This window comes from Vicia villosa, linkage group LG5, assembly GCF_029867415.1.
Source record: "Vicia villosa cultivar HV-30 ecotype Madison, WI linkage group LG5, Vvil1.0, whole genome shotgun sequence".
Taxonomy (NCBI): domain Eukaryota; kingdom Viridiplantae; phylum Streptophyta; class Magnoliopsida; order Fabales; family Fabaceae; genus Vicia; species Vicia villosa.
The window spans coordinates 157,947,944-157,970,012 of NC_081184.1; the positions used below are offsets into that span (position 1 = coordinate 157,947,944).

Sequence of the window (22,069 nt, forward strand, 5' to 3'; positions counted from 1 at the left end):
TTACATTTAACTAAATGTATCATTCATATTTTTTTTTGTTTTGTAGTACCTTGACGAATTCCGTGCCGCTACATACCCGAAACTTAAGTTGGAAGAAATAAAAGAGGATTTGAGTCATTTTTATATTAAGCACTTTTTCATGTAGGATTTGTGTCGATTTACTTACAATTTTATATAACATTATTGATGTTGTAATATATGATGTATATATATAATTTTGGATATTATTTTGGTATATATATTGTCTTACTGATGGCTGAAATAATATCGTCGAAAATAAATTACAGGTCGAAAATAAATTACAGGTCGAAAATATTACAGGTCGAAAATATTACAGGTCGACTGGGAGGATTAAATTACAGGCTGCACATTAAAAAACCTCACAAACCTACTAAAGCGCTTCTTAGTAAAAGCGCTGCCAAAGATTAATAAAAAAGAATTAAAAAAAAAAAACGCAACATACGAAAGCGCTTCTGGAAAAGCGCTCTTATAGGGTGGCCTTTAAGAGCGCTTTTTCCTAAAAAAGCGCTCTTAAAGGCCACCCTATAAGAGCGCTTTTCCAAAAGCGCTTTCGTATGTTGCTTTTTTTTTTTTTTAACTCTCACAGGGGGGGCTATAAGAGCGCTTTTCTGGAAAAAGCGCTCTTAAAGGGGGGCCTACGAGAGCGCTTTTTCTGGAAAAAGCGCTCTTAAAGGGGGGCCTACCAGAGCGCTTTTAGAAGCGCTTTTGTAGGCTACGCCAGCGCTGGCTTTGGCAGCGCTTTTAAGCGCTTTAGTAGCCCAAAAAAAGCGCTGTAGTAGCCCTTGGCCGTTGTAGTGGTTGTTATTATATCTCACATTGGTTTCTTAAGAACAATATTTAGTGTTTATAAAACCTAATCCATAAAAGGTTTAAAATTGAAAAGTGAATGAGTGGGCCAAATGAGCGGAAAAAAAAATCCAAATAACCATGTTTAATAAATAATTTACACCAAAAACCATGTTTTTGGCAAAATTACCTGTATGACCAGGTTTCAGAGGTGGTCTCCACATATGAGCCACCTCTGGTGGCGCCAATGACCATTTCCCCTTAACCTATGCGCCACCTGGGGTGGCGCCAACATGTATTTTGTTCATACAAGCCACCTAGGGTGGCGCCATAGTGTTGCCCATTTTTTTTGTTATTTTTTTTAATTGTTTCTATATATTAATTATATTTTGTTTTTGATTTTTTTAAAATTGTTTTAACATAATTAAAAAAAACAATTAAATAAATAATTAGACACGTAGTGTTTAATGATATAATTAGGGAAGAAACAGTACAAATACGAGAAATGCAGAAACAACATTACAAATATGGAAAGTACGAGACAAACATTACAAATACGAAAAAAAAGAGAATATTTTTAAAACATGGATATTATGCTATTCATGACCCCTCGGACCATGACCCCTCCGACCCGGACCATGACCCCTCTGACCGCCAGTTCCGCAATCTAGAACTGTTCGAATCCGGTTGGAAGGATCTCGACGACCCACTTCTCCACGACCCCCCTATTCCTTGGTTGTTCTTGTTGTGTCTGGGTAGGTGGGCCTCGGATTAGCCCCTCCATGCGCTCGTTGGACATGTATTCTTGTATGCTGCTGTCAAATAGTCGGGTCCCCATGCCCTCAAAGATTGGTCTTGGCGGTGCAGTTGCGTCATATGGTCGGTAAAACCCAGCGCTTGATTGGCCTTGGAAAAATGGCATTGTTTGTTGGGGTGTGGTGTACCCATATTGTTGGTGTTGTGAAAGTTGGGGTGTGGAGTAGCCATGTTGTTGGTATTGTGACGATTGAGTGATCATTTGCTCGTTTGGGTCGTATTCGTCATCTAGACCCATGTCGGGGCTGGGTTGCCTATTGGAGTTGGAGGGGCCGGCGTCGCCGTGTTGTTGGGTGAAGCCCCATGATTGTTGTTGGATGGGTTGCCTAGTGGAGGTGGAGGGGTCGGCGTCGTAGTGTGGTTGGGTGAAGCCCCATGATTGTTGTTGGACGGGTAACCTAGTGGAGGGGTCGGCGTCATGGAGTTGTTGGGTGAAGCCCCATGATTGTTGTTGGATGGGTTGACTTTGGTAGGGCGTTGTTGGTGTTGTTTGATATTCTTCATGGTAAGGTTGTTCGGAGGTTTGGCGTTGTTGGCGTTGTTGGGGTGGTTGTTGGTTGTATTGATGTTGGCGGGGGTCGTGTAGGTAGTAGGGGTCGGACACATACATATCGGGGGTTGTGACTGTTCTAAACCAAGCAATGTAGTCCGCGGTTGGAAACATGGGGAGTTGAGCAACAGGGAATTGTAGCAGACGGCTGCGACGCTGCTTCCACATCTCACAAAATTCAGGTGCGAATGTACGATAATCTGTGTGATCCCATTGTTGATTGACTCTTTTAATATGCCAGCGACCCAAATCAGTGGGGGATCCGGGATTGGTTGATGCATGCCAAACTGTAGTCTCACACGGTCAGATTGGTGCATCTCCACGATGTTGAACCTTATTATAGGTGTCACTGCAGTCCAAACTTCTTGGTCACTCTCGTTTGGCTCATGGTCTAGCATCAAGTATGGTCTCTAATTAAACTGCGTAGGAGAAAAAAATAATATATTATTAAAAAAGATGATGGATTGTAATACATCTATATGATCATATATAAGTTTAGTGGTAATACATCTTCAGCTCGGAGGTGATCCAATAGGTCCCGATACAAAATAACACTCCCCCTCGGATTCTTACTGTAATCCAATTTAGGACCACAGAACCTAAAAAAAAGGAGCAAACATGTCATTTCAGATTTTTATGTAAAAAAGAGTTAGCATTCAAGGGATAGCGTTGAAAAAGACGTACCTTGTTGCATAAGGGAACGTGTAGTTGTTCCTGCCTTCAGGGGATAGCGTAGGCAGTCTCCACCAACCCCATACTTGTAGGAGGAACGCACATCCATAGAAGGTGCACTTGTCGGCAACCGCGTTCTTACAAAGCGATTGGTATAACATCGCCAAAACGGCAGACCCCCGACTATATTTCCTAATCTTGCTAATACTATCAAATTTACTTAAATAAAAAAAGTTGACAGTGTTACCTATCGACTCCGGGAATAAAAGGTTACCAAACATTAGCATGATATAGACCTTAGTCATTAACCAAACATAGTCCTCGGTAGAGTTGTCGCTCAAGACGAGTTCATCATAATAAGATCTAAGGGAGGCCAGACTGATACCCTGGCCTCTTGAACCTTGAGTAGGCACAACTAGATCTCTTCCCAACACTCTCTCACACAGTGAATTAGCATGTTGAACAGATCCATTAACAGCCTTGCCATCAATGGGCAGACCAAGCAACATATAAACATCCTCTAGAGTAACCGTACACTCACCTATTGGAAGATGAAACGTGTGGGTTTCAGGCCTCCATCGCTCTTGTAAGGCAAGGATGAATTTTCTGTCTATGGTGTTGTTGTGCATTTTTATGATATGCCCGAAGCCACATGCTTGTAGATTCGGAATAATCCTCTCGTCGGGTTCAACATAAGCGTGAGAACGTGTACGGAGTCGGTCAACAACCTAAGAACCACAAATAAATCGATTAAAATGGATATCATATATGTATAGATGTTTAGAAATAAATAAGTATGAACTTACATATGTCGCCAAGTTCGCTCTAGTTCCTCTGTGGGTTTCACCCATGGTAAGAAGTTGTTGAGCCATTTTCAAGAACTCTGGAAATTTTCTGCGGATTTGAAAATGCAAAGTGTTTTTTGAAATAACAGATGAAATGTTGGTGAAAAGAGAGTATTCTATGAGAGTATTTATAGAGGGGGTGGTGGTTGCTGATGTTTAGTGCATGATAGCCAAGTGGTGAGCATGCATGTGATACAGATCTCAAAGTGATAAAGATGGGTTCACATGCATTATGTGTTGAATTGACTATGCATTCTGTGTTTTTGGCAGAATAGACTAGGCCTGCATCCCGTGTTCTGTGCTGAATTGACTATGCATTATTTGTTTTTGGCATAATAGACTAGGCCTGCATCCCGTGTTCTGTGCTGAATTGTCTAAGCATACATGCATATAGTATTTTGTTGCAGGTAGATCACATGCTGACAGATTAGTCTAGGGTTTTGTGTGTGGGGACCACTTAACAAAATTAGGGCAAAAAAAAAAGCAAATACACTAATGCGCCACCTGGGGTGGCGCCAACCTGTTAAAAAATACACTAATGCGCCACCTGGGGTGGCGCCTACATGTAACTGTTTTTTTTATTGGATTTTGGCTTAGAATCAAAGCAAATAAGATCTCTTATTAATTTTACTATTTTATATAATTAATTTATGATTTAAAATGATTAAAAACCATAAAATAATTAATAAAACAATAAAAATAAAAAGTCTCTTGTTTTGGGGCGTGCATGGGCTTAGAAATATGATAGGATAAAAAGAAAGCAAGTCCATTTGGAAATATTTGGAGTTTTGGGCTTTTTCTCTTCATGCATGCCCTTGAAAATAGGTGAACTTGTGCACCTTGCCATTTCCTCATATCTCAATATTTTTTCAAGTTCTTGACTTTTTAGAAACCTCGAGGAATCCTCTAACCAATGTCTTTGGTCCCATGTCAAAATAATTTTCCATGCTCCTTGTATGCTCTTTTGAAAAAGATGACTTTTGGTTGACTTTCAAAAGGACCTATAATGTTTTGAGTCATATCTCTCAAATGAAACATTCTCAGCTTTGGCATGTATGAGACAAATTTTATAGAATTCAATTTCCTTCAAAATGAGCTTTGGATGGAGAATTTCTGATGTTCCATGTAGGAGTTATGGCTGGTCAAAGTTCAGTTGACTTTCTCCTATGAAAACCCTAATTTAGAAACTTTTGGAATTGTTGATTTCTGATCTTTCTTTGATGAACCATGATCAATTCTTGATCAAATGGTGAATGATACTTCAATATGAGGATGTTGACAAAAAAATCAGGAGTTTTGACTGTACTGTGACCACAGTTGACTTTTAGGTCAAACTAGTCGACTGTTGACTTTCTGAGCAATTGAGTGATCAATCTTTTGAATTGAGACCTGAAATTTGTCATGGAGATAATGTGGGGTATCATAGACCATATGGGGTGCCCTGGGGCTTTTGATCCATTGATTTCTTCTCAGAACAACAAAATCCTAATTCTTTGAACCTTGCTTAGGAGAGGGTGTCACTACGCCAAAATTGGCTTTTAACAGCACACCTACGACAGCGCTTATGCCCAAAAGCGCTTTGGTAGGTTTGTCTAAAAACAAAATAAAAAATCACGCTAGAAAAGCGCTCTTATAGGGGGGGGGGGGTAGTGAAAGCGCTTTTCAAAAGCGCTCTTATAGGGGGGGAATGAAAGCGCTTTTTAAAAGCGCTCTTATAGGGGGTAGGTATGAAAGCGCTTTCTAAAAGCGCTCTTATAGGGTGGGGTATGACAGCGCTTTTGAAAAGCGCTCTTGTAGGGCTGGGTATGAAAGCGCTTCTGAAAAGCGCTCTTGTAGCCCTGATTAAATTTTTCATAAAACACAGACACGCTAATTTTTTCCAGAAACACGCTATTTTTTCAGAAACAGTCTTCTTCTTCCTCGCAAGTTCTCAACCAGTACTCCTCCTCTCACTCCCTCCGCCGTTCTCAACCACTCCCCGTCCCTCCGTCGTCGTCTCACTCTCACGCCACCGCCGCCGCCGCCGCCGGTCTGTGGGATTTTAGGGTTTTCTTGGTCAAAATCAACACTTCTTGCTTCATCCAACCCATTATTAAGGTACATATATGAATGATTTTATTTGCAATTGATTATATGAATCAACTGATTTGGGTTTGATATTTTAGAAATTTGTATGATACTTTGCTACGGATACTTTGCTAAGGTACACATATGGATGATTTTAGAAATTTCTGTTGCATGAACTGAATCAACTCATAATGAATTTTTTTAGTCTGGTTTTTAATCCTTTAACAAAAATATAGAGAAATGAATATTGTTTGTGTTTGATAAAATATAGAGAAATAGATATTATTAATAAGAAACACCACCATCCTTTACCCAAATTTCTTTGATAAAATTTTGTTTTTGCAAATGACTAGTTTAGTAGCCATTTCATTAATTAATCATTTTCATCCAATATAATCTCTTAAAGATACTTATTTGAAAAGGTAGAGACAATAACTCACTTAGTAGTATGTAGTTTGTAGAGGTGAGGTGACTTTATGAATAAACATGGAAGGAAGAAAAATTAACCTATGAATTAAAAATGGTGCTTTTTATCTCCAGTTGTGAAACTGCTCTTTATCTCCTATTCTTTAAGGTGCAGCTAATTTGATTTCTAATTTGTTTTTTTTAGGTGCAGGCTTTGCGTCTTTCTTTGACAGTTAGAAACACGATAGTGTCATTTCACGTTGGTCTAGAGCTAGAATAAGACTTGCTAAGGTAAGATACTGGATAATAGTTAATGTTCTCACTAAATGATGTTATGCTATGTATATGGTGCTAATTATTTTTCTTGTGTTTGAGAAGAGGAACACAAAAGTTAGTGTTATTTTTTTTAGTACTCATGTTCATGTCTTCCATTGATGCTATGCTATGCTATGCTATGTATATGTGCTAATTATTTTTCTTGTGTTTGCTTCTGAATTAAGGACTTGTTGATTCATGAATCTTTGAATCTTTGAATTGGTCATATTAGCAAGATTCATATATTATTCAATTGTATTAAGTATCTAAGGTAGTAGTAATGTATTCTATTATACGATGACTTATGATTGCCTCTTTGTATCTGCAGAATCTGAATCTCTAAAAGAAAATTGCTTAACCTTGTTCCCAATATATCACCACTCTTCTTTCTCCTTAGTTCAGGTTTGTGCTCTTAACTATACTTAAGTATACTTAAGTTAGGTTGTTATGCTTCAGGTTTTGTTGACTTATTGGAACAATGTTTCGTGAGGTTTTATATAAAAGTATAAGTCTTGAAGTTCTACTGTTATTTTGATTACATGAAAACTTTGGCATACTATTTCGTGAGGTATATTTATATATTTACTTATTTGTGGGATTGAGAATGAAAATGCTATCTTTATTCTAAACCATGATCGTTGTGCAATATGAGCATGTTTGAATGTAATACAAACATTTCAACTCTTCCTCTTGCTATTTTGTAACTTGGTTTATGGAATTCTACAAGTTTTGAAATGGATTGAACTATATTAAAACATGCTCATATATTAAATTGACTTTAAGAGATAAGAAGGAAATATCTATATTTATTTCTGAAATGAAGTGAGATGGGAAACATTCACATTATTCTCTTTCAAATTTTACATTATTCTCTTTCAAATTTTTACTAGTGATTTCATTTTCAACCAGTTTTTTGGTTTGTGGACTTATATTACCTTGAAATAAGGTAATGTCTTCTTTAAGAAATCGGGTATTCTGATTAGGTATTCTATTATGATGATAGCTATTTATTATCTTGACAGAATTCCTTAGTACCTGATAGAGAAACCAAGAAGCATTTGTTTAGCTTAATTAAGTCATGGATAAGACATGGATGAGATCAAACCGATTGTCGAAAGAGTACGAGAAAGGGGTATGGGAATTCGTTGAGTTTGCGGTTAAGCACTCCGAAGACCCGCTTCGAATGTCGTGTCCTTGCTTGGGTTGCTGTTATGGGGATAAGGTTGACGGGAAACAGTTGGGATCCCATTTACCACGGTTTGGAATTGATAGAAGTTATACATGTTGGACAATGCATGGTGAGAAAAGTAACGGGAATGCTGGGTCGAGTTGTAATAGGAAGTATGCTTCAAACGACGATTGCACAGACACATACGATTGCGATCGAGTCGAAGAGATTGCAGAAGCGCTTGAAGAAGATCTTGCGGATTGTCCCAAAATGTTTGAGAGGTTGGTAAGCGATGCAGAGAAACCGTTGTATGATGGTTGTTCAAAATTCACAAGATTTTCTGCGGTGTTAAAGTTGTACAACTTAAAGGTGGACAATGGATGGTCGGATAAAAGTTTCACAGAGTTATTAGCCCTTATGAAAGATATGCTACCAGAGGATAATGTTCTTCCCAATCGAACGTATGAAGCCAAAAAGATGTTGTCCTCTATTGGCATGAGCTATGATAAGATACATGCATGTCCAAACGATTGCGTTTTGTTTCGAAACGAGTATGCAGCGTTGAATGAGTGTCCTAAATGTGGTGCCCCTCGATATAAGAAAAAGTTGTCTCCTGCTAAAGTCTTATGGTATTTTCCTATAATTCTGAGATTTAGACGCATGTATCGTAGTGAGACCGATTCAAGACACTTGACTTGGCATGCAGATGAAAGAATTATTGATGGAAAGTTGCGACATCCGGCAGACTCACCACAATGGATGAAAGTTGATACTGATTATCCTGAATTTGGAAAAGAAGCAAGAAACCTTCGGTTGTCATTGTCTACTGATGGAATGAACCCGCATGGTATTCAAAGTATCTCGCATAGCACATGGCCTGTGATTCTTATGATCTATAACCTACCTCCGTGGCTATGTATGAAGCGTAAGTACATGATGTTATCAATGCTAATTTCTGGGCCTAAACAACCAGGGAATGACATTGACGTATACTTGGCACCGTTAATCGAAGATTTAAATTTTTTGTGGGACAACGGTGTGGAGGTTTACGATGGGTATAGGAAGGAAAGTTTCAACTTGAGGGCGATGTTGTTTGGAACAATTAATGATTTTCCAGCATACGGAAATTTATCCGGGTACAGCAATAAAGGTCAAAAGGCGTGTCCCGTTTGTGAAGATGAAACCGATACGACACGATTGGATCTTTGTCAGAAGAATGTCTTTCTCGGTCATCGTAGATTCTTAAATTCTAATCATCACTACCGTGGGTGGAGAAAAGCATTCAACGGAAAGGCCGAACATGGTACAGCCCCGCCTTTTTTGTCAGGTGATCAAATTTTTGAAAAGGTGAAAGATGTGAGCACTCAGTTTGGCAAGCCTTTTGCACATTCACTTGTCAAGGGTGGGTGGAAGAAGAAGTCCGTTTTTTTTGAACTTCCATATTGGAAGTCGTTGTACGTAAGACATTTCCTGGATGTTATGCATATTGAAAAAAATGTATTTGACAGCGTTATAGGTACGTTACTCAATATACCAGGAAAGTCTAAGGATGGCGTTAACATAAGGAATGACATGGTAAACATGGGGATGAGAACTGAATTGAGACCCGTGACGAAAGGAAGACGAACATATCTGCCACCTGCTGTTTACACTCTATCTAGAAAGGAGAAGAAAACATTGTGTAAGTTCCTCAGTGAAGTTAAAGTTCCAGAAGGCTACTCTTCAGATATTAGAAGACTTGTGTCCATGAAAGACCTCAAGTTAAAGAGTTTGAAGACGCATGATTGTCATGTTATAATGGAACATTTTTTACCAATAGGTATACGTTCTATTCTGCCAGAAAAAGTAAGAAGCGCAATAACTAAGCTGTGTTTCTTCTTCAGGTCAATTTGCAGTAAGGTGGTCGATCCCGCGATCTTACCAACATTGCAAAAAGAGATAGTTGTTACTTTATGTGATCTTGAAATGTATTTTCCTCCCTCGTTTTTTGACATAATGGTTCATCTAGTCGTTCATCTTGTGAAAGAGACACAATTGTGCGGACCAGCTTATATGAGATGGATGTACCCTGCTGAACGTTATATGAAAATATTAAAAGGGTACGTGAAAAACAGAAGTCGACCGGAGGGTTGTATTGCCGAACGATACGTTGTTGAAGAAGCGGTTGAGTTTTGTACTGAATATCTGTCAAATGTTCAATCAATTGGACTCCCCAAATCTCATATTGTCGAAAAAAAAGAAGGAAAAAGGCTAATTGGAAATAAAGTTGTGACAGTATCAATGGTCGAACGGGATCAAGCGCACTTGTATGTTCTGCACAATGAGATTGAGGTTGAGCCGTATGTTGAAATGCACAAGGTTGTTCTCCGAGATTTAAATCCAAATAGAAATGAGAACTGGATAGTACGAGAGCACAATCGAAGTTTCATACCGTGGTTTAGGGATCATATTTATTCAAAGTATCGTTCAGATCCTGCTTCAGTAACAGAAAGGTTGAGATGTTTAGCCTATGGTCCAAGTGTAATTGTGCTTTCTTATAGCGCATACGCAATTAATGGATACACATTTTATACCAAAGTGCGAATGACAGGATGATAAAAGTACTATGCAAAATAGTGGTGTTACCTTGGTAGCTGAAGCAATGCACATATCAAGTGCGAATGACTTAAATCCGAAATTTGCAAATTTGTCATATTTTGGGGTTATCGAGCGCATTTTGGTGTTTGATTACGCGAAGTTTCAGATTCCTGTATTTGGTTGCAAGTGGGTTGAAAATAATAGTGGCATACGAATGGATAAGTCAGGATTTTTGCAAGTGGATCTCAATAGGGTAGGGTACAAAGATGAGCCTTTCATTTTAGCCTCTCAAGCTAAACAAGTGTTCTATGTCAATGATCCGACAAGTACGAAATGGTCTATAGTGCTTTTATCTAACAAAATAGTAGATGAAAACATTGAAGATCAAGGTGATATTGGTGTTGGCATTGAATCTTGTACAAGAAACGATCAAAATGAGAATGAATCTTGTACTAGAAATGATCATAATGAGGGTATTTGGATCAATCCAACCGTCCGCGTTGTTAAGAGACGCGTAGAACACAATCCTACAAAGAAAAGAAAGAGACGTTAGTGATAAAGGTAATAGTATACATATTCCGACTAATTTGTTTTATTCAATTTGTACCGATTGTTTTAATCAATAGTATAGTACTTATTCAATTTTGGTGCATATTCTCGTTTTGTACATAACTTTTGAACCATGTATCCGTTTGTCGACTTCTTTACATGTAACTATACTATTTTGACGATTCCGGAGCTGCTCATGCACTTATATGTTCATTTCGGGACTGTTTTTTTATCGGTTTTGCTTCTGCCCGTAATCAAAAGTCGGGCTTAGGGTCTGAATTTCGGAAAACCGACTTTATTTTTGAGTCCGTGGGGACGTTTTACCATAGCCATGTAAATTTCGTTCAATTCCGACAACTTTATTTTTTGACGCTTATTTTGATTTGTACCGATTTCGTTTCCGATTTACTTGTACATGCATGGTTTGACTTCCATTTTACTTGTATAGATTGTTAGCTTATTAATAGTGTACTAATGTGCTTTAGTTTGTTTGATACAGGTTAAATGGCTCCGGATAGAGATGCTCCACCTGAAAACTCACAAGAAAAAGATGCTCAAGAAAGAGATGCCACGGATACAAATGCTCCACCTGATACTGAAGCAAAAGAAGTTGCACGAGGCATCACTATCATGAAGGGAATCGTTCGACATAGAGACCAAGGATTAGTATACCGATTGGAATGGAATTCTGATAAACAAGCAATTGGTCCTAATTCTGCAAAGTTGACAAGTTATATTGGTACACTTGTTCGTATGCATATTCCGGTCTCCGTAGCTAGATGGAATCTGAAAAGCGAAGACTTGGATGCGGAAAAAAAAAGCGATTTGGGACGAGCTTCAGGTATATATCATATATGGTTAATTGTTGTTATTATCTTGATGATAAATTGTTTAAATTACTTATACTAACACACTATGAGTATGTTTTTTTGCAGAGGACTTTTGAGATACCAGATGATCGTAGACGCTACATACTTGGTTTGGCCGGCAAAAGATATAGAGGGTGGAAAGCTTTTTTGACAAACACTTATCTTAAGGATAAAGATGGAAACTTTCTTGAAGAGGCACCGGGACGGCAAAAAAAGTATGAGATCTTCATTGGTGAAGAAGATTGGGCTAAGTTTGTAGAGCAAAGAGATGAAGATTTTCGGAAAAGGAGTGCCAAGAATAGTGCGAGAGCATCCAAACCCGCATATCCATACAAAAAAGGGCGTTTGGGATATGCACGCTTGGAGGATAAAATTGTAAGTAAATAGAAATGCGTTTTAATTAATTGTCTAAATGTGTTTTATTTGACGATTTTATCATTTGTGTCAATGCATAGTTAGAGGAGACTAAAAGTGAGGAAACCTCACTTCCTGAACATGTGTTGTGGAGGGAAGCTCGTGTGGGCAAGGATCATGCTGTCGATCCCGAAGTTCAGAGAGTTTTTACTGAATGTGTAAGTATAATACTGTGTCTTTAATTAAATCAGATGTTTTTTAATATATAAATGATTTTTTAATGTAAATGAATTACAGGAGACCTTGTCGCAATCGGCATCCACCGGTGAGGGGAGCGTACTTAGTAGAGCACTAGATGCTCCTGAGTATCCCGGTCGGGTGAGGGGTAAGGGTCATGGTGTGACTCCAACCTCTTTTTACAAGAGTCCTAGGAGAAGAAATCCTTCAAATGAAGAAGTGTTGCAAAAGTTGGCGGAATTGCAAGCACAAGTCTCTGAATTGCAAAGAGATAAAGAGGCGTATATGAGAGAAAAGTGCAACACTTCATCGGTGAAAGAAACTAGTGATAAGGCCATAGTTGTCAAACTCGCGGGTAGACTCGTAAACTCGTACGATTTTATGAGTCTAGGAATCATAAACGAGTAGACTCACGCATAGAATCGTTTTTTGATAGACTCGAGTAAACATGGGTAGACTCGCACAAACTCGTATGGACTCGCGAGTCTATCACGAGTTTACGAGTCTATCAGTATTTTATATTTTGTTTTTTTTAAACAAAAAAAGGCTCAAATTCTCCAAAAAAAAATCTTTTATTTTTTTAAAAAAGCCCTTATTTTGTTTTGCTTGTATGAGAATTAGAAAGTCTCTCTCCTAGTCTCTTGTACAGTATTTCCATGGAGATATGACTCCATAATTAAAGAGGTTTGCAATTCGTGTTCGAAGCTTAACTTGCAGCTCATATGGTTGTGAACGAAATTGGAGTTCCTTTTATAAAATGGTAGTGAATTATTATTTGTTTGTTTATAAATTTGATTTTTGTTTTTTAGAAACATTGAGTTGAATTGTTATTTTTTGCAAGTTCATTCCAAGAGAAGAAATATGTTGCATAAATAAATAATTTAGTTTATTTCATATGCAATTTGAAATTGAAAAGTGGAAAAGGAAAAGCGAAGAGTGTTGTTATTTCATTTGAAGATATTCATTTAGATAATGAATGGATAACTGAAGATCCTAATAAAGAAAATATGCAAATTGAATTTAATGTTGAGCAAGATGATGTTATTATTAATAATATTGTGGAAGATGATGTTGTTACTAATGTTGTGAAGTGGTGGTGGTGGTGGTGGAAATATTGAATTAGGTGGAAGTGGAACCTCAAAAAATTTAACATTGGCTAAAGATTAAGAAGATGTTTTATCTAGGGCAGAGTTTGATGATGATACTCAAGATACAGATGAAGAAGATAGTGATGATATTGGTGGTGATGATTTTACTAGAATTTTAGATGTTTGAAGCCATTAGCATATATGTTTTGTGTTCTTTTTCTTTATGTAGTAGCCAATTGACAAGATTTTAGTACTTTAAGTCTTTAACTACATACTTTGCAATTTTTTATTTTATTATCGATTTCTTTTTATAACAACTTTGTTATGAAGTATGGAATTTAAATTTTAATAATAGGTGTTCTATTATTTATATTTGTGTCATATATGAGGGATTTTTAAAAAATATATAAGTGTGTCATATATGTGTCACTTACAAGTTTTTGAAAGTAACTTTAATTTTCCATAGATTCGTACGAGTTTACGAGTCGAGTCTGCGGGTCGAGTCTACGAACCCTTTACGAGTCTGAGTAGACTCGCGAGTTTGACAACCTTGGATAAGGCTAGTATCAACTATCAAAGGAAATTTCCCGAGGTAATTATAATTTTTTTTCCTTTTAAATTGTTCTATTTTATTAATGATAATGACTTTATATTTACTATTGGTTTAGGGCATTTCATCTTGCCAACTATACTTATCGGAACCGAGTTATCGACTAGTTGGCAAGGGAAAAGTGCACAACACTTTGGGAGATTTACTTCACCATAGACCGCTCCCGGATGGACACCTGAAAGTATCGGTGGATGTTGTAGTAGATCATGATGCGATGCTACCGGTACCTGACATGGTCTCAGAGACGACATTGCTGCGAGATGCAATAGGATCATTTGTTGCATGGCCCTCGGAGCTCATTACCATTAGTGACGAGGTATATTGAAAACGATTATGAATCATTTAGTTTTCGAATGTCAATTCTAAACCGTTTATTAATTATTTTTTACATTTTAATTTTAGACTGCTCCTATAAAACCCACAGTTAAGGGTAAAGGGATTTTACAGGAGGAGGAGTCCGTTGCATCACTAAAAGAGGTACATTTAAAGTGTTAATAATTAATCTGAATCTAAATCTGCATGATTTTATATTTTACATAACTTATATGATTTTTAGGCATCCGCTCGAGAGTCACAACAAGTGACGCAGCAAGTTCGTACCGTACCACCCACTGGTCCTCCGAAGGCAGCGGGAAAAAAAGGCGGTGCTTTTGTGCCTCGGTACCGGTCGACGCTCGCAACAATGGTTGATATGTCCGATTTGAAGGATGGTGCTTTACGTGAAATCGTTATGGATGAGAGTGTCTTCGGTATTGAATTCAAGTCACTTATTACACTTGATGACTTGGAGGAGATTTTTAAGCATGATCAACTAGGCGTCAATAACATGCACTCATACATTCGGTAATATTCCCTCATCCGATATATTATTTAATTAGTCCCACAATATAATTTATTTACACATTTCAATGAAAATAATCTAATGTTTATTATGTTTTTATTTAAGGTTGTTGTATGACAGAGTGTTGCGCGGGACTCCGCTGTCTAACAGATTCCGTTTCGTGTCTTCCGCCCACTGCAGCGGAATGGCAATTGATTCGGAACCGGAATCAGTTAGACAGCGCTTAGTAGATAGATTCATGTCCACCGGCAATACAGAATGTCTGCATCTTTGGGCGTATAATACCCGGCCAGTAGGGTTAGTTTCTCATTCTTTGTTCATCTAATCTCTGTTTCTTTTGTGTATAGCTATTTTTTATATAACCTAGTGTTTTTATTTATAGAGCACACTGGTTGCTGCTTGCTATCAACCCTATAAGGGAAGTCGTGTATTATCTGAATTCGGTAAATGGTGAATGGACCAATTATCCGGCCATGAAGGACATCGTTGATTTGTAAGTGGGATCGTTCTAAATATATATTCGTGTATATTTATATATATATATATATATATTTACTTATTTGTGGGATTGATCTAAACATATGCTTTTATATATTTGTTAATTAGATCAATACAAGTGTTCCGAAGTCAACGGGACGCACAGGTATCCCGAACTAAATCTAGCAACATTACTTGGATCCAAGTGCAGGTACATTATTTTTCACAATGTTGCTTATAATATATTTATGCTACTTGATAAAACAATGCACAACTATAGAATCTTATTTGTTTTTCTATGTAGTGTCCGCAACAGAAAAACAGTTACGATTGCGGATACTTTGTATTGAGGTTTATGAAAGAAATCCTTCAGGCAAATCAATTAGAGATTCCGCTCACGGTATGAATTTATAACTTAAGATAATTTCATATAATTTATTACATTTAACTAAATGTATCATTCATATTTTGTTTTTGTTTTGTAGTACCTTGACGAATTCCGTGCCGCTGGATACCCGAGACTTAAGTTGGAAGAAATAAAAGAGGATTTGTGTCATTTTTATATTAAGCGCTTTTTCATGTAGGATTTGTGTCGAATTGAAGTACTATAATATTATTGATGTTGTAATGATGTATATATATAATTTTGGATATTATAATGGTATTATATTAGTATATATATATATATATATATATATATATATATATATATATATATATATATATATATATATATATATTGTCTTACTGATGGCTGAAATAATATCGTCGAAAATAAATTACAGGTCGAAAATATTACAGGTCGACTGGGAGGATTAAATTACAGGCTGCACATTAAAATACCTCATTTAGCTACTAAAGCGCTTTTTAAAAAAGCGCTCTTAAAGGCCCACATACTAAAGCGCTTCTTTTTAAAAGCCCTGCCAAAGATTACTAAAAAAGCAAAAAAAAAAAAACAACATACTAAAGCGCTTTTGTAAAAGCGCTCTTATAAGGGGGGCTATCAGAGCGCTTTTTCTGGAAAAAGCGCTCTTAAAGCCCACCCTATAAGAGCGCTTTTACAAAAGCGCTTTAGTATGTTGCGTTTTTTTTTTATTTTTTACTCTCACAGGTGGGCCTATCACAGCGCTTTTCTGGAAAAAGCGCACTTAAAGGGGGGCCTACCAGAGCGCTTTTTCCTGAAAAGCGCTCTTAAAGGGGGGCCTACAAGAGCGTTTTTTCCAGAAAAGCGCTCTTATGAGGGGCCTACCAGAGCGCTTTTAAAAGCGCTTTCGTAGCCTATGCCAGCGCTGGCTTTGGCAGCGCTTTAAAGCGCTGTTAAAGGCCAAAAAAAGCGCTTTTAAAAGCCTTGCGCGTTGTAGTATCTTTGAGCTTTGTACCTTGATTCGAATTTGAATGGGAGAAATAGTATGGGCAAATTTTGGGGTATGACAGATTGTTACACCGCAATTCTTCATCGCATTCATGTGGGTGGTAATTATGTGGAAGAAATCAACAATCTTTTCATTGCTTTCCATTTGCATCAATTTGTATTGTTGCCTTATCGTTTGCAGTCACACTTTCTCCAGTTTCTCCGCTCCTTCGTTGCAGGTCTCTAGAATCTTCCACGCTTCTTGTGAAGTTGCAGCACATGCAATCTTCTCAAAGTGTGTTTCATCAACACATTGATGAATCAAGAAAGTTTCTTTGCAATCCTTCTTCCTGTTCTCTCTATGAAGCACATTTTGTGCCTCTGTGGGGTTTGCAGGAAGTGTTGGGTAACCATCTTCTACGATTTTTGTAACTTCTTGGTAACCTGTTATCGCTTTCATATGCACCCTCCATCGATCCCAATTCTTTTCATTGAGAATAGGGAGATTCATTGTGAGGGATGCACTGATTTTCAACATTGTGTGTGTATTGCAAGGCTTCTAATTGAACCGAACTCTAGATACCAATTATTATAGCAAAATACACATTAATGATGAAAATCTTTCTTTCGTATAATTGTCATATGCAAAATCTAATAATTTGAAAGAGTTCTATCTACTCTCATCAATACATGACGCCTGACTTACATACAAGTGGAAAACTTAGTTACACATATTCTAACACAAGGTATTTGAGTTACTTCTAACAAAAACAAGAGATCATCCGACTCAACATGATCCAAAAACATAACATAATCCACTCCATTAGAAACAATTGAGAGAGAAAACTACCACCTTAAAATGAATCTCCCAAATCCGATCTCTAGTAAAGATTCAAATTATCCGATTCACCTTCATAATCATAATTCGTTTTAAAAAAGGACTATAAACAAACCTCATCGAGAACCCACCTTTTTCCCATGTTTAATTTCCACCCTTAGTCATTCTTAATTCTCAAACATACCATCTAACTATTTTGTTTTTTTTTCATATTAAATCACTAACATATTACACATTTACTACATCACTCTCAATAATTCTATCCATAGTCTACAATTCAAATATAAATTATACAACTGAGTTATGGGTTTAATTATAATTTAACTTTTTTGTCTCAGATCTCGTGATCGAGTAACTTTCTAGAGTAGATAACCAATAACAGCATGAAAGGTTTTCCTTTTTCTCAACATCTCACCATCAATCAACTGGACTGTAGTTAAATATATAATCACGACGCCAAGAAAGGTTGAATGCCACCAAATCCATGCATTCGTCACTTCAAACGTCACAAATCACAAGCCAAAACATTCTTTCTACCAATTTATAGTAAAATAAGAGTCTCCACAAAGAAAAAGTTTTTCTTGCATCTTATATATATACAAAACAATTCTCTATATATCTCCATCACACTCCACCACCGCCAACCACCATGCCTCCCCACCACCGCCAACGCATCCTCCTTATACCATACCCTGCACAAGGCCACATAAACCCCATCTTCGACTTCGCAAAACGACTCATCACTTTAGGTGCACATGTCACTATCTCTACCACCCTACACATGCACAACCGCATCACCAACAAACCCGCCCTCCCTAACCTCTCTTACCTCCCTTTCTCCGACGGCTATGACGACGGCTATAAAGGCAAAGGCACCGAGGCTTACTTACTCTACACCGCAGAGTTCAAACGCCGCGGCTCTGAGTTTGTTGCAAATACCATACTCTCTAACTCCGAACAAGGTACTCATTTCACTTGCTTAGTTCACTCCCTTCTCCTTCAGTGGGCTGCACAAGCCGCGCGTGAGCTTCACCTCCCGACGGCTTTGCTCTGGGTTCAACCTGCTACCGTTTTCGATATTTTTTATTACTACTATCACGGATTCTCTGATTCCATCAAAAATTCTTCATGCTCCGTTGAATTACCGGGATTGCCACTATCGCTTTCATCACGTGATTTACCTTCGTTTCTGTTGGAGTCATCTCCAAGTGCTCACCTTTTAATGCTTTCATTATTTGAGCAACAGTTCAAGGAGCTTGATGTTGAAACAAACCCTACAACGATACTTGTTAACTCCTTTGAAGCATTGGAACCAGAGGCATTGAGAGCCATTGAAAATGTAAACATGATTTCCATCGGACCGTTGATTCCTTCTGCGTTTTTGGATGAGAGAGTTGGAGGTCAGGCACAGGCTCACATGTTCCAACCTTCGAATGATTGTGTTGAATGGTTGGACTCTAAGACAGAGAAGTCGGTTGTTTATGTTTCGTTTGGTAGTCATTGTGTGTTGTCGAAGATACAAATGGAGGAAATTGCACGTGGTTTGTTGGGTTGTGGTTTTCCATTCTTGTGGGTTATTAGGGAGGCGAAAGAGGGAGAGAAGGAGGAAGAATTGAGTTGTAGAGAGGAGTTGGAAGAGAAAGGGAAGATAGTGAAATGGTGTTCACAAGTGGAGATTCTTTCACATTCTTCTTTGGGTTGTTTTTTGACTCACTGTGGTTGGAATTCGACATTGGAAAGCTTGGTGTCGGGGGTTCCTATGGCGGCGTTTCCTCAGTGGGCGGATCAGACGACAAATGCAAAGTTGATAGAAGATGTGTGGAAGATAGGAGTGAGAGTGGGTCATGAATTGAAGGAGGATGGAATTGTGGGAGGGGATGAAATTAGGAGGTGTTTGGAAGTGGTGATGGGAAATGGAGAGAAGGGAGAAGAATTGAGAAGGAATGCAGAAAAATGGAAGGAGTTGGCTAGAGAGGCTGTGAAAGAAGGTGGATCTTCAGATAAGAATCTGAGGGCTTTTTTGGATCGTATTGCTAAATCATGATAATTATATGTACGGCTGAAAATGCATAGTTCAAAGAGGGCCACCGTTAGAATTTCGAACTGTTGTTATCTATCAGTGTCATTGATGGAAAATATGTCATACGCTTAAGTAAATGTTACGAGTACAAAAATAAAAGTAGAGAAATGATGTTCGTGGTTCATACACTAAACCGTAATATTATAATAATAATTACTTTTTTAAATTATTATTTTACTTTTTTTATTAAGAATACCAATATAAAATTGTTTGGTTAATCAATTTGATAACTTTATTAACAACATTTTATATTTCATTAATAAATTTTATTTTATTACTAAATATTATTTTTAATATAGAATGTTTATTAATCAACTTCATCAGTTATTATTCAATTTTTTATATTTTAATAACTTATTTTGTTTTATTATTAAAAATTATTTTTTTAATATTTGAAAGCTTATTAACGAACTTCATTACTTCATTGATCAACTTTTTACATTACATTAACAACTTTGATTTATTATTAAAAAGTATTGTTTATGTATTGTTCACGTTATGACATTGTTCATAGTCATTGTTCAGGTTACTGTTCACCGTATTTGTGAACAGTGCATACGGTGTAGGTGTAAAGAATGGTGTAGGAATAACATTCTATAAAAATTATTTCTTAATTTACTTTGTTAGTTTTTCGAGCATTCATGACGGATATTATATTTGCATTGTTGTCGAAATCCTTGTGCGTTGAAGGAAGTTGTCGAAATGTTGAAGTTGAATTAAACTTAGCATTTCGTTAGTATGTTTTGGCTGAGTTAGTTAGTTAGTTAGAGATAGTTTATGTAGCACCCAAAATATTATAATTGTTATTTAATTATATTATTGTGATTTATTTGATGCAATAGATGGTTCGATGGTGTTATATGTTGGGTAGTGTTGAATTTAAGTCGTGTTAAGAGTTATTCTAATTTAAATAGTTTATTGGAAATCATTTGAATTTAGGAATAATTGTTAGAATTATTTTAATAATTTAAATTGGATCATATGAGTAGAAATAATGAGGGTAAAGAAGGAAGATCGTATTGGGGGTCTAAGAAAGAAATGGAAGTGAGAAAGTGAAAAGAGCTAGAGCTGAAAGAATCCATTGTTGGAGCTTAGGAACCTTCGATCTAAGGTAAGGGTGGGGTTCTAACTTTCCAATGGGTTGTATAGTGATGGGTATGTAGGGATTTGATTGCCATGGTTGTTACATAATTTTGTTTGTGAAATTGCTCTTGATATGCGTGAATCCATGTGATAAACTGTTGATACAATTGTGGTTGAATTGATGCAATTGACGGTGTAAAATGTATAGAAATTTTAGGTGATATGTATGTATAATAGTTGTTAATAAGATACATATTTTTGGTTGCAAATTCGGGGTTTGGGATTTAGAATCGGAGACTTTCGTATTTGGAAAAATGTAATTTTTTGTTTCTAGTTTAGGTGTAACCAGTTACCAGTCTAGAGGTAATTAGTTACCTTATAAAATAGTAGCATAATAATTTTGGATTACAGGGGTGTAACTGGTTACCAGTCTGGAGGTAACCGGTTACCACTGTGTTGAACTGATTTTTTAAAAAACTTTAAAAATCCATAACTTTTTACTCGGGTGTCCGTTAGACGCACCGTTTGAACCTACGAAAAGCTAAAAATATTTTATATCATATAATTTTGAACACAGTGGATGATTATTTATTGGGTACTTATGCCATTTTGTGTGAGATTTTGTATGATACGTTGAGATATGTGCATGGTATTATATGTGATGATGTTGTATGATATTGTTGAGTTATATGAATTGTATGCTGCATGCATGGGCAACATGTGGCCTGTATAGGCATGTCACATTGATGGATGTAGATATAAATGTGTTGTATTTTGATGCATGGTTGTGTCACAAGCATTTCATGTTGTGGACTTTAGTTTGGTTGTTGGCGCTGCCCTTGATGGCGGGGTAGGGAGCGATGTGAACCACATTGTTCACGATGTTGGTTGGCTTTGATCCTAGATGGCGTGGATCAAGAGTGATGTGAACCAAATTGCTCACGATTGGTGGCTCTGGTCCTAGATGGTGTGAATTCGAGAATGATGTGAACTTAATTGTTCACGATATTGGTACCACATGCATTGAGTTTGTGAGTCGGTCTCATTGCATTGCATTGTTGTTAACATGATAAATAAGTTGTGTGGTTGATGTATGTGTTATATGATAATTGTTGTTATGCGCAGGTGATTATATGTTATTGTATAATTTGTATGTGATAGAATTCTTGTAGTTGGCGTGGATGGGTGAGATGTGGAATGTATGACTATACATGATTATATTTGTTGTGAAAAACGATACCAATAACAAAGTATAATAGGGAATTAGAGAGGAGAAGAAGAACACAAGAATTGGTTATAACTGCTATTCTTTCACTTTCTCTTAAAACAAGATTACAAGTTTACAAAAATAACAAATAACCTCTCTCACCCTAAATTAGGATTTGCAGCTTAGCAATGATGAGAGACTGGTATGCTATTTATAATAAAACCTAACATACTAACTAATGGGCTTTTTCAGCAAGGCCCATT

The 22,069-nt window shown here is 37.0% G+C and overlaps 2 protein-coding genes and 1 long non-coding RNA gene across 3 annotated transcripts; 2 read left to right on the top strand and 1 right to left on the bottom strand.

Annotated features, from left to right (window-relative positions):
- Positions 1-2,648: 2,648 nt before the first annotated feature.
- On the bottom strand, positions 2,649-3,717 carry LOC131605839 (protein MAIN-LIKE 2-like). Its single transcript, XM_058878146.1, has 3 exons — positions 3,652-3,717; positions 2,858-3,573; positions 2,649-2,772 (listed from the first exon to the last, which is right to left on the bottom strand). The coding sequence occupies exons 1-3, from the start codon at positions 3,715-3,717 to the stop codon at positions 2,649-2,651; spliced, it is 906 nt and encodes a 301-aa protein (XP_058734129.1).
- Positions 3,718-5,619: 1,902 nt separating this feature from the next.
- Positions 5,620-6,882, top strand: LOC131607927 (uncharacterized). The gene is made up of 3 exons (XR_009285446.1): positions 5,620-5,787; positions 6,368-6,453; positions 6,806-6,882. It is a non-coding gene; the product is annotated as an uncharacterized LOC131607927 (long non-coding RNA).
- Positions 6,883-17,951: 11,069 nt separating this feature from the next.
- On the top strand, positions 17,952-19,624 carry LOC131603451 (phloretin 4'-O-glucosyltransferase-like). The gene has a single exon (XM_058875763.1). It carries the CDS (start codon positions 18,086-18,088, stop codon positions 19,478-19,480), a length of 1,395 nt encoding a protein of 464 aa, XP_058731746.1. The 5' UTR covers positions 17,952-18,085; the 3' UTR covers positions 19,481-19,624.
- The last annotated feature ends 2,445 nt before the right edge of the window (positions 19,625-22,069 follow it).

What these genes read in the sequence shown, in the direction of transcription:
- LOC131605839 (XM_058878146.1), bottom strand. Translation starts at nt 3,717, where the DNA reads ATGGCTCAACAACTTCTTACCATGGGTGAAACCCACAGAGGAACTAGA. An exon ending in GAGCGAACTTGGCGACATAT is followed by an intron (nt 3,574 to 3,651) that starts GTAAGTTCATAC and finishes TGTGGTTCTTAG; the next exon opens with GTTGTTGACCGACTCCGTAC. An exon ending in ACGTTCCCTTATGCAACAAG is followed by an intron (nt 2,773 to 2,857) that starts GTACGTCTTTTT and finishes CCTTTTTTTTAG; the next exon opens with GTTCTGTGGTCCTAAATTGG.
- LOC131603451 (XM_058875763.1), top strand. Translation starts at nt 18,086, where the DNA reads ATGCCTCCCCACCACCGCCAACGCATCCTCCTTATACCATACCCTGCA.